The following is a 13,342-nucleotide window of genomic DNA, read 5'->3' as shown; positions in this document are numbered from 1 at the left end:
ATTATTTCAGGTCCTCTCTTTACTGCAAATTACACTTTCCTGTTCCATGTTTGGCAATATTACTCAGCCAAAGCCTTTTTTTTGCTGTATCAATTATATTTATATTGCATGGGGGCTTTATTTACTGTTCCTCACACTGCTTCTGCTGTAGAAAACTTGCAATTAAAGCCTGGAATGGTTGATGACAGGATGATAAATGTATAGGGAGTGTGGAATGGACATAAAATTACAGTTGAAGAGAGTCCTGCTTATCTGTATTTGCAACTGCAGTCACGTGAGAATTGTGTGTATTTCCACAGATATTGGTAAATAGTCAAAGGTGAGATGTGCATTTTGAATACCAAAGTGCTTCTCTTTCTACTTAGATATTGAAAATCTCTTGAGAACTTTTTCTAAATGAGTGGAAGAATTACAGATATACCACAGATATGCCACTGCATCACGTGGACCATGTGCTACCACATTTAGGATCCTCTAAATATCATACTTGCATATAAATTAGTGCTTGTTATAGAACAGCTGTGTCTGTGTTGTAAGGACTTGTTTAGTGGTTTCTTGGTGGACATTTGGTACAGTATTAGACATGTAAATAATGATTATTTGCTTTCAGGACATAGAGTAATACATTAAGTGCAAGTCTGAGGAGGTATAATTGAGGACACAGAACTGTTTTCTTATGATGTCTGGGCTTCATATCTTAACAGACTGAACCCTATGGAGGCCATCAGGGTCAGGATGTTAGGAGTCCTCTTGTGCTCATCCATTGAATAGTACTGCATTTGAAGGCAAGTGATGCAAAACCTTAGAAATTTTCTTTCCTTTGGAATGGAAGGCGAATGATTTGGTGAATTTCAGGCACATTCTGCCCTGGTATAGTTGGATGCAATTCCCTGTATGTCTGTGTAGTAGCACCCCTGGTGAGGGAAGATACATGGCTTGGAAGAATGGAAAATGCTGCAGAGGAGGCTAAGTCAGTAAAATAAATTACATGAAGACTAACAGCATTAGCCTTTTTGCTTTTTGTGCACTAAAAGAGTTTAAGCTAAGAGCTAGGGAGGCAATTTATTAATGGATGAAGATGAAATATTAGTGAGAATGAATAAATTGGTTCTTGTTGGGAACTTGACAGACTCTTTGACTCTGGATTCACAAAGACATCAAGGTTTTATGCTTGGGTCAGATAGCACAGTCCAGAAAGAAGAGATCAATACTTGTTGGGGGAGAAAGGGAGGAGAGCAATGGTAATGCAACTATTGCCTTCTACTGTAGGGATTGAAAGCATTTTATATGTGGGTCTAATATTCAGCATTGAATTTTAACACAGATAATGATCTGGGAAGGTGCAAAGACCACAGGTAATGTCCTCACATACAAAAGAAGCTTGATATTTTTAGAGGCAGGAGGAACTGAAATACTTTGAGGCTTTTGAAACAAGGAGTCACCTTGAGAAAACATATGAGTGAAGCACAAAAGTTTGTAGCATCTGTGAGTGATCTTGGAGTGGGAACAGCAGCAGTTAAAAGTTGGTGGGATGCTGCCAGAAGTATCCCACCAGCATCTCCACCTCTGCCAAGGCTGGGCAGAGCAGCTCCCTTGTTGGATATTACAAGGAGCTGGCATCCAGCTTAGTGAGGTGACTGATAATTTCTAATAACTTGGAGTTGGTGAACCTCCAGAGATGAATCCCTGTGTACAGAAGGAGAGTGGTGTATATTCCAGCTAGCTGTGACAACGTTTGTAAAGGATTAGAAGCTCCTCCATCCAACCCTGGTTAGCTTGAAAATTGCAATAGTTTTTCTCTTCTTGTGCACTTCCTGAATCTTTTAGACAGAGGCCAGACAATAAGACAATTTGTATCATGGAGTAAACGGCATACAGACTAACTAGGAGAGATACTGGTGTGCTGTTCAGTGGGTGCACTCAACTCCATGGGCTTAACAAGAAAATCATAACAAGGTGAGACCTCATATAAAGGAATGAAGTGCTGTCCATATATTGAAATATTTTAAACACTTATATGATAGACTTTGATTAAGAGGAAGAAATACATAAATACTTAAAATGACAGAGAATTCAGGAAGATAGTAACATATTGCATGGATGGAAACCTGAATATGATTTTTGAAGAAAAAAAGCCTAGTAAGTGTATAAAGCATCTGAGTAATACCACCGTAGTGCCTAAGTGGATAAACAGGCTTAGCAAGAGCTTTGGTATAGATCTAATATGCACATGTGTTGAGAGATTTTTGAGAAAGGCAGTACTGAAATAGTTGATGGTCACGATTGTCAATGCTGCACTCGTTCTCTGAAGTATGGCCAGAGAACATGATACACTGTAAATATCTGCATATATTACCTAAGGTAAATTTGCTGTGATGTGGATTATTCAGGAAAGGTAATCCTAATTGCTTTCCTTTTAAAATTCAGCATTTTCTGAATCTCAGATTTTGTAATTTAGCATGGTTTTTGCAGTGGAAGGTGCTCTATGTTACCAATTAATTACTTTGGTCCTGTGTGAGCCAGCAGGCTCTTGTCTCTGCATACAGCGCCACTGTGTTGTTCAAGCTTCGTGTGTGGGCTTTAAACCTCTCAGCTGTCTTTGAAGTAGACATTCTTTTTCATCTGTTTTACATGTGGGAAAGTGTTATGTAGGCTGATAATCTGTCTTTGCTCTCTGAACATTCAGTAAATAATGTCAGAGACTTGAGAAGCATTCCACATTGTACTTTTTTTAGCTTTAGAGTGTGTTTCGTCTAAGGTAGTCTATTAACATCAAATACAAATTGCATCAGAGACAAAGCTTAGAAAAATAATTGTCAATCCTCACTGTAGCTGTGAATTTCTTATTGACATTGTCCTTGTAGCTCTGTTGCATTATTTCTGTTTTACCTTTAAATCTTTACTTGTTTGATAGACCAGTCATTCACCTTCATCCTCCTACTCTTTCATGAATACAGTACCACTGCACTGAAAGGTGGTGCAGACTTCTGCACCCTCAGGTGTTAAGAAAAAGATACTTTATTCCCTTCTTACGTTGGATTATTTCATGATTTTTGCACTTTGCTGTACTTGATACCACAGGAACAATGTCTGCAATGTGGGTGTCTCTTTGCTTTGTGTTTAGCCATCCTTGAAAGCTGTTTATTGCTTCATGTGCTCCCTTGTCATGAACACTCTCTTAAATAATTTGGCATCATGACGAGTTATTTAAAACCACAAGTAGATGTTAGCTGTTTATTTCTTTTAAGGTTTTTTTGGCTATATTCAGAGACCCACTTTTTCCATAGTAGAAGGAAAAATGGTAAAACTTATATAGCACCCACTGTTTTCATTTTTGATTAATCCTTGGATGATACACCATGAGCTAGCTGGAAATTTGATCTCTATTGACTCTGCCAGCTAAGAGAAAAAAGAAAATAGGTAAAAACAAAAATAGTAATTGGAAATAGCTTCTGTGGAGCAAAGCTGTCATGAAGCAGATTGATTCAGCAGGGGCAAAGTTACTTTATTGATTGTAAGTCCTTAGTAAATTAAAAAGAGGACCAAATGCGTTAATCTTCTGTGTGCATGTGTGTTTGACAGTGACAATTGAGAATGCTCTGCCAGGATAAAGACACATAGAGGAGTGTGGGAATGTTATCTAATTCAGTCAGTAACAGGCTTGCCAGAGATAGGAGCAGAGTTCTTCAGAAATCCTTCTGGGTTGAATGCTTTTTACTGTGCTGTAAACAAAGGATAGAAGAAGTTCTCCTGCTTGGGGTTTTTAAACATTCAGGTGTGCTTAATCTAGGTAAAGGAATGAAGCATAGGAATTATAATAATTTTCTTCAGATGTTCCTTAAATTTTATTCTCTGTCTCAATTGCAATGTCAAATTTGTTGTTAATAGATCAGTGGAAAACCTTAGGAAAAGCAAAACCTTAGACTGAGGACCTCAGTCTGCTTCATAAGCAAGAGTCAGTTTCAGATTTTTGACTGTTTTAATTACTGCTAATTGCTTAATATCATTGCCCATTTGAAAGCAAATTAATATTTTATTTATATTTTTCTTCCCAAATCATCACAGCTTTTCATAAGGATGAAATTCAGTTAGATGGGGAGCAGCTACACACAGTGAGATTATAGTACAGAAGCTTTCCCTTCCCAGAAAAGTTGGGAGCAGTAACAGAGCTCGGATTCTTTGAGGACTAGATGTTACCAAGATAAATTCTTGCTTTTCAGCCTCAAATTCTGCACTATCAGAAATTTTGTTTCATGTATTTCTTGTTGGGTTAGTGTAGCTGAAATTCAGCCAGGAGAACATGCTCTTCTCTATTTTCCTGCTGCTGCTGCCTGAAAATCCAGCTGCCAGGGATAGTTTCGTGGCCTCTCATTCCCAATGTGTCACCTGCCTATATGCACTCTGACCCTCTGTTGTTTTGGATGCACAGTTGTTTAAAGGACAGGGTTTCAGGAGCATCTCCTGTGAAGAGACTCTGGGGCCACACAGATGGTGGGGGAAAAGGAATTGGAGAGGAATTGAATAAGGTAAAACAACAGAGAAGGCAGGGAGCTGGAGACACTGTTGTTTCCCACTACTTCACATGGAGTCACCAGTCTGGCATATGGAAGTGAAAGGGAACAAGGTCCTCTTTTGGGCCCTGGAGGGAGATGGGAACTGGAAATGCAAGGAAACCCATTAGAGGTCTCCTCACTGATTTGTGGATTAAGTGTAGTTTTTTAATATCATCTGCAAGAGCAGAGCTTTGTAGTTACTACTGACTCAGAAATAGGACCAGGAGGGTAACAGGATTACTTCCAGGAAAGAATCTGGACATTCTTGTGTTCAGTTTATTATGCCATTCTGCTGAAGAACCTGGACTCTATCTTGTCCCCTCACATGTGTCCCCTGCTGCAGTGAGCCAAGAGGCAAAAGACAGACTGAGGCATCTGACCCATTTCATCCTACCACTTCACTCCCCATTTTTTTTCCCAATATTTTTCTTTCCTTGCTTGCTAGTCCTGATTAGTTATCTTCTGATTTATTTGCCTTATTGAGATAGTGGCATCTTTTACAGAGACCTTCTGCTACTTGTGCTTTACAGGACAGGATCCCCATCAGACTTGTAAAACCTGCTGTATTTTCTCCTTCTTCACCCCATGCTTCTTTGAGGTTTCCTAGAAGGAATTGCAAAGTCCAAGGGAAGGAGTACAGTAGCAAGTGTCTGCCATTCATCACTTTGTGTAGCTATTGAAATGTTTCATGCTTATTAATCAAAGCTTATAGTTACACTTTATTACTCTTCCCCGACATCTCTCTACCTTTTCAACCCCACTCTTTGTCACCCTTGTCACTTTTTCCCTTAAATTTAGATAGCCCAACAGGAGAAGCTGTTTGAGTGGTAGTATAACATAAATAATTTTTTTCCTATAAATGTAAATGCCATTGTGCTTTGCTTCAGTGTGCACAACATTAAATAGTAATTGTTGTTAGTGGCAATTTGTAGTGTTTAAGAGTCTTGCTTATTCAGTCTCTGTCATGCTGGGTTTTTGTGCTGAATGACTGATGATTGTGCCACTGTTTTTTCTTTGTTAAAAGCATCTGTACGCAGAAGGAGAACTGCCTAATTTGTTTTAATCTGGTATACTGGAGTAAGCCTGCTTTTAAATTGCATACTTAGTAGGTTACAAATCAGATGGCAGCATTTTCATGGTGCTAATTCTCCAGTGTAGCAGCAACTGCTAACTTGAATAGGTTTTGACCACTTTTCTTTTTCAGTAGATCTTCTGTAACTCATTTGGCTTGCTTAAATGACCTGCTCCTTATTTTCCACAGCAAGAGTTTCTCTCATTTGGGAAATGTAAAAGGATAACATTCCTAGCCCAAGCAGAAGCAAAATGTACCACTGCCATCTGGGCTGTGAAATTGGAATAAAGCTGAAAGTGTTACCTCAGTGTATTGCCATGGCTGGAGGCCAGATGGCAGATAATAAAAGGATGGTCTGATAGCTGGCATGTTAGTCAGAATCTTGGGATGTGCTTGTTGTGCTTCAAATCTCCAAGAATTTGGGCAGGTTGGAAATTATTTCTCTCACCTAATACTGCTTATCTCAGTGTTATGTATCTACTGAGCTAATTGTCTCAGCTCATCCACTGTGAATGGCAGTGGATAGGCAATTCCAGAGGGCATAGCATCATTTCACATCACTTAGCTCTACATTTTACACTAGAATGAATAACCCCGTGGAGAAACTTGTCTCTCTGCATAGATATTACAAAAAGACAGTAGCTGATGGCCTTAGTCCAGGTACATAACTTTCAGATGATTGAGATGCAGCTAATGAACCCTCTCATGCTGCTGCCTTTAGCTGAGCAATGGCAGTCCTTTCCTGCCTCACAGGGATACATAGAGATTGAACAGTGCTACTGTTCTTACAAAGTTTTTATTGTGAAATGTAATTGATATGTAATTGTAATTACCTCTGTATACACATATTTGTGACTGCCTCTGATTTGAACATAGTGCTGAAAGGGAGGGAGCTTTTGGGCAGGAGACCTGATGACTTTTGCATCCCTAGGAAATATGTGACTATTTCATAGCAGTATTCAGCTGAACACATTAGAGAGACAAACAAAGCTAGGGCTTGAGAATACCTGGCTTGTATAAGAAGCTCTATAAGTCATGCTCATTCATGGTGGCTGGTTTTGTTTCTTTTTAGATTGTGATGGATTTCAAACACCCTGATGGCCATACAGTGGCAGTTATGTTGCCCCGATGCAGTTTATTGGTGATGACTGGAGAATCCAGATACCTGTGGACACATGGGTATGTATGTAAGAGTACCTGCACTGCTGATAATAGAGGAATAATAAATGTTGTTTGTTTGTTTGTTTAATGACATTCTGTATTTAAAATTGCCTGACAGAAATCAAGTCAAGTTTTATAATTAATGTACAAATTCACTCTGCTGCTCAGATGCTGCTTAGGTTAAACTGAAAAACTTGGGGATTTAGGAAGCTAATTGCCAGTCCCTGAGGTGCAGTTTCCTGCTGCTGTTACAAGTGAGGTTTCAGTCGGAAATTGCTCTCACATCTGCAGTGTGAAAGTTCTCAATGACTCTGAGCTGGCAAAGAATTGATTGTAGTGCAATTAGTGTCACCATTCCCTTTAGCTCTTTTCAGCCCACAAGTTTTCCCATTGGATCACATATGCCAAAGGCTTGAGAGAGGGACTAGTTTAAGAGATTGACTTCCCCTGCACTGAGAGCCTGAGGGTGGCAGAGTGGAGTCTTCCTGAGCTGTTCCCAGCTGCTTTAGAGACACTTTAGCTGCTTGGTAAGACTGCACTGAGCAGTTTTGGGATGCTGGGAAGAGTTTTCTTGAAATATGTCTTGGGGTTTTGCTTATTGTAGAACTTAAATACATGCTTTTAAAATGGTGCACCACTGGGAGATACTTTCAATTGGAGTGCTGAAATTGGCAAAAAGGCTAAAACCTTTATGAACTCTGAGTGTGACAGTAATGCATTTTAGAAGCATATGGCAACCCTGTATTGGACAGAAATGCCCAGAGTAAGGCATTTCTTCTGTTGTTTGACCCAAGCTGTCACTGGTTCAGCAGTCAATTGGAGATACTAATTACATTCTGCATAAATTATACACCAAATCTTTTTATTGGCAGAAAAATTTTTGCCTTTTAATTTTGTTGGTTAATATGTATTATGAAAACAGAATGAATAGGAACTCCCTGATAACACTAATGTTGTTAATTTTATAGAGCTCTTATACCACCTGCATATATTCCCTTGTTAAATTAAAGAGCTGTAAAAAGCACTTGGTCCCTCTGTTGTGCATTGCTATAGAAGCCCAGGGCAGTGAACTCCCTTTTTCAGGACTGAATACAGGTACCAGCATTGTAAGTTTCTTATTCTGTCCTGTCAAATAGTGTCAGTTGTCTTTTGGAAAGGTCATGCAGAGCTCAGAGAGCACAGTGCAGTTTCCATGTCAGTGACATTGCTGGCCAGGGAAGCTGATGGGCAGCCACCAGCTGGTGGGCACTTGCAGTTCTGGCCAGCTACCACTGAGATTGGAGTAGTGTACTTGTCTATTAAAACCTGGAATGAGATTATTACTTAACTCCCTTGAACTTCCAGTGATGGCTGTCTTTTGAGAACCAATGAGTCAACTGCATTGAAAATTAAGATCCCAGACCTTTCTCTTCATGTACAGATGTACCCATGCTGGTTCTTGTCCACCTTTCCTAATATAGTTTTTCTGTTTTTAAAAGCAATAGTGGGTCAAGATACTCAGCTGGAGTAAGCCTTGCATCATGCCACTGGAATGTTGTATTGTAATCAAAATTAAAATCATCCAGTGAGAAGCTGTAACTAATTCACTTGCATACATAATGTCAAAATGTATTTTTGTGATGCCTTTTATCTACACCTCAGAAGTCAAATTATAAGAGCACTAGAGTCAGTTTTGAAATTAATCTGGACATGTTTTCAGTGTGTATGCTTGGATGCCAAGGAATTAGAGACTTTGTTTTGACCCCATTAACAAAGTGCACAGGAAAAGCATTTTTGTTCAGCTCTTTGTGAAAGAGAAATATGTGGTTTAGAAATAAGCTATGCAGTGTCATCAAGGAGTATGAAAGATGTATTTTCGACTCATAGGTGAAAGTAAAATTCTGACTTTTCTGATAAAGTTCATTAGTGATGTTTACCATATTTGGTTGGATAACCTAGCAACACTTCATTCTTGACACTGCAATAGTGAAACCACTCTGTGCCAAGCAAGAGGGTGTGCAGCATTTTATTTTTGACATTGGGAAGTTCTAGTAATAGTAATGAAAGGAAGTGAGAGAGAGAGAGGAACAAAACCCAAGAGCAACAAGAGATGCACAATGCAGTTTTCACCACCCACTGACTGATGCCCAGCCCACCCCCAGTTCACACACTGAGCATGATGCTCTGTGGTATGGAATATTCCTCTGGCCAGTTTGGGTCAGCTGTCCTGGCCATGCTGTCTCCCAGCTTCTCTTGCCCCTCCTCAGTGGCAGAGCATGGAAAACTGGAAATTCCTCACTTAGAGTAACTATTATGAGAAACAACAGCAACATCAGTGTGTTGCCAACATCATTCTCATACTAAATCCAAAATACAGCACTGCTGCTGTTAGCACAGATGCTTAGAAAATTAACTCTATCCCAGCCAAACCAGGACTAAAATAAATAAATAAATAAATAAATAGTACTAGACAAATAAACAGTCAAACTTTATGGAAGAAAATCAAAGAAGGGAAGGGAAATGCAATTACATGCAATTAAACAACACTTCATTTCATTAGTTTGTGTCATCTCTTTTCTCTCTGAAATTGAATAAGTTGAAAACTGAGAAGCAGAAGTATGTTAAAATAGGATGTTGTAATCACATTTCTATCAAAGAGTATAAGGATTGCCTTCTTACAAAAATGGATTGGCTTTTTTTGATTATGCAAATTGAATTATTCCTTTATTTTGTGTTGCTTTATTTTAGGATCACACCCAGGAAATATGATGTTATTCAGGCATCAGAACTTGGGCACAAAGTTGGAACAATCACTAGTGATGTGGGAGATTTAACATTAAATCGAAGGGAAACAAGGACATCATTTACATTCAGGAAAGTGAGGAGAAGCCCTTGCAATTGCAGTAAGTGTCTTGAGGCAACCTTCTAGTCAAAATTGTTATTTATCACCAATAGGCAGCTTTTCTTCTTTTGAGCAGATTATTTGATTCCTTTGGGTAGTTTTAGCAGTCAACATAGCAATTCTTGGATGGTTCATAGCATACTATATGGCTTGAATTTGTTCCATTCATGGTTGCTGAAGTTTCTCTACATATGAAGGCATTTGGCCATTTGGCTTGCTCCAGAGCCAGGCAAGTAATCTGGAGTCTTGTGTTTCGTGGACATTTCAAATGCTTAATAATATAACAAAATAGAAATAACTACTATGCTTCAAGTTTTTTCCTCAGCTTTGATTGGTTTGGTTTTTTCTTTGTTTGTTTGTTTTGAGGGGGCCTGTAATTTTGAGAAAATAGGTACATTAGAGAAGGAGAAGCAGTCGTATCTGCAGTGACAGAACCATGTAAAGTGCCTTAGGGCAGTAGAGATAATAACAGACAGGTGGCTCAATGATCACATGGAACTGAAGTCCATTTATGCCCTTAAAACAGAATTTCAGAGGCTGAATTGTGATGATGATGTGGTCTTTGGCACTGAGGGCACTATCTCAGTTTTGAGAATGTAAACATCATTAACATGGCAGATTAATGATCACTGCAAACTGCCTCTGGCACATGTGGGCCGGTTACTTGTTTTCAGGTCATCAAACACTTCTGTAGTTTGACCTATGTTTCAGTTTTTAAAAGGTAAAGGAGAAATGAAGCATTTTTTGCATTTTAATATTTCACTTTCAAGTTAATTTTACTAAGTATGCTTAATCAATGAGAAATTGCTTAAAAAAATTAATATTTTGTATCGATTGCTGTATCTAGTTTACCCATCTGTCTGTGACAGCCAGAAAGAACAGCAGAGACCAATGCAACCTTCATTTCCTCAGAATGAGATGGAGGCCTCAAAACTGGAGCAAGAATATGTACACAAGGTGTATGAAGAGATTGCCACACACTTCAGCAGTACCAGGCATAGCCCATGGCCCCAGATTGTAGAGTTTCTCAGGTCCTTGCCAACAGGGTCAATAGTGGCTGATATTGGTTGTGGTAATGGGAAGTACCTTGGCATCAACAAGGATTTGTACATGGTAAGTAGTAGCTACTGTCATTTGTTTTCACTGATTCTGGTGTTTATTCTGCCATGCACTTGTAGCATGCTGGAGGATCAGGCTGGCATTGGAAGAATGCCAAGGACAGAAAGGTATTTCCTGGTCCAAGATCAATTACCAATTGTCTTATGTTTCCACATGTATTCATTATGTGCATTACCTTTTTCTTTTTTTCAAAGCCACTTCTGCTCTGTAATTCAAAATGCATTAAGAGAAATAGTAATGGGTGCAGTGGATTGAAAAGTTGTAATGGATGGTTTAGCCTTTTTTGTCCTTGTTGAATAAATTTATTAAATGGTTGGGCAATTTGAATGCTTCCAACAAAATTGTCATTTGTTTGGTGAGTGGGTGAAATCTCCATGGGCAATGCTATTTTTCATGACCTCTTCAGTTCCCTATGGCTTGGTGACACGTCTCATTTGTGAATGATGTCATGTTTGGCTGTTCCACCTCTGGCTCTGTGCACAGGCCCAATAAATATGCCAACATAAAATTCACAGAGAGATCTCGACTATGGTACAATTTTTGACCTTTCACTCCCTTTTCTTCACTTTTAGACAGTTCTGATATAATTCTTGCTTATTTTCTCTCATTGTTTCTACTTAGTTGGGTTTTACTTCTCTTCCTTCCTGTCAGGGAGAAATAAAGTATGTACAAATATAAACCAAGAGATAGCTTTTATTGCATATATTTAAAAGATGTTTTTGGAGGAAATCAAAAAGTCAAACTTGCCATTGTTCTAGCCCCAAAGAAATCTCAGAGGAATGTGTGTGATGGCATCTCCTCTGTCGTGTTCCACGATTGTCTGATTCTTTCACATGTTTGTCCTGTGAAACACTCTGAAATCCATCATTCATCTGAAAACTTCTATATAGGGCAAAGCATTCATTATTGATAATAAAACTTGAGTTGTTTTTCCTGTTTCAGTAGTTTCTGTCCTGTTATATATATTCAGCTAAAGAAGACAAGTTGTTATTTACAATGCTGTTTGTGTTAGTAAATTACTTCCCTTACTGTTCTTATGGGCTAGAACAACACCCACCAATTAATAAATAGGCATCTTTATGCCCGACTGCTGTAGTCTAGTTATTTATTTCAGTACCTTTCAGTCTTTTAGTCTTTCAGTCCTGACTACTGTAAGAAAAAACCAGCAAGCCTAACTAGAGAGGAGAAACATTTATCAGGGTATCATGAAGGTCAGCTGGTCCTAAAATGGATTTGGTAAATTGCAGTTTGGGAGGTTTGTGGTAGACTTTTAAAGTGAAATTAATGCAAGCTACTGTGTTGAGAAATTGCCAGCACCAGTCTGTTTTCTGGAGACCACAGTTAACCAGCTAAGGAAGGGAAAGATCCTATGTTGGATGGCAGTCAAAGGAAAGACAGCTCCTCTCCTCTAATACTTCAGGAGTTATCTAATTTCATATGTGTCTGCAGGAGAAATAAAAACATTAGAAATAAGCGTGAAGGGGAGGAAACTATTAAAGAAGCACTTGAAACAGTTGAAAACTAGAATCTGGGAATTGCTTCATTCTGTAGGCCTCCCTTGACATTTTATTTTCCCCTGGTGACAACTAGTGGTTCTTAGATGGAGATAGATTCTAGACTTTGCATTTGGCTGTTTTCATCTGCAAATCAGCACAGAGCCTCAGAAGGATGGACTTGACTGCTTTCTACCAGATTATTTTTCTGTAGCAGCCAGTGTGGCTAAAGAAAACTCTGTGTATATTGTGTTTACAGATGTTTTTAAACTTTTGACAAGATATCTCAAGTGCTGTTAATTCCATCTACCATGGTTTAGTCATGGAGCTGAGTGTGAAGGATAACAAGGTTTTATGTATGAGGTGCATTGTTAAGATAAAAGGGAGCACTCTCTAGATGCAGGACATCAGTTTTCTCCCTCATTTACTCTCTTTAGTTGGAGGCATAAAATCCAGGCATAAACTCAATAAATTCTATATCTCTTTTTTGTGCGGAGTGTAATGGAGCTCTTAGCCCAGGTCCTGTTGGGAAAGAAGCAATAAAGCAGTGCTGTGAAATTAGGAATTGTGTAGGGATTGGGTAAAGCACTGTTGGCACAGCTCTGTAGCTTGGGGTGTTTTGACTCAGAGGTACTGAAAACCCAAGGCAAGCATTTCCTGAAGGCAAGCAATGTGCTTTACAGGTTACTGTGCACTTTCATGGTTTAAGTAGCAGTGCTAATGGTAGATCACAGCTAAGGTAGCTCTCTTGATGGTTTTAATCTTAGGTACTGTCTGGAAACATCTCCACCGTGGCCTGTGCTGTTGTAATTGCTTCAGTTTCTCTGGATGATTACGTGCAGCCTTATCTACTTGAGTGTCCCGTGTGACAATGAAATGCACGAGTCCCTCTACGCTCAGCAAAAGTGACAGTGCTGCAGTGGCTGCGTTATTCTGACACAGTCAGAGAGCAGCAATTCCACGACAAACAAATTCAGGTTAGGGATGTTGCAGCTGGAGGTGGAATCCATGTCTGATGTAGCTAGCACAAGGGCTGGGGAAAGGTTGAATTTACCAGAGTTTT

At 39.1% G+C, this 13,342-nt stretch overlaps 1 protein-coding gene across 3 annotated transcripts in view; it reads left to right on the top strand.

Moving 5' to 3' along the window:
• Positions 1 to 13,342, top strand: part of ALKBH8 (alkB homolog 8, tRNA methyltransferase) — a 43,199-nt gene that overhangs the window by 23,203 nt on the left and 6,654 nt on the right. For all 3 annotated transcript variants that reach the window (XM_079311963.1, XM_079311964.1, XM_079311962.1), the window contains exons 9-11: positions 6,698 to 6,804; positions 9,514 to 9,668; positions 10,515 to 10,780. In XM_079311963.1, the coding sequence (XP_079168089.1) occupies positions 6,698 to 6,804; positions 9,514 to 9,668; positions 10,515 to 10,780 (528 nt within the window). The remainder of the gene's footprint in view (positions 1 to 6,697; positions 6,805 to 9,513; positions 9,669 to 10,514; positions 10,781 to 13,342) is intronic.

The sequence above is a fragment of the Erithacus rubecula genome (genome assembly GCF_903797595.1).
Source record: "Erithacus rubecula genome assembly, chromosome: 1".
Lineage (NCBI taxonomy): Eukaryota > Metazoa > Chordata > Aves > Passeriformes > Muscicapidae > Erithacus > Erithacus rubecula.
The sequence above is the reverse complement of the archived record's forward strand: the minus strand, read 5'-3'. Positions and strand labels throughout refer to the sequence as shown.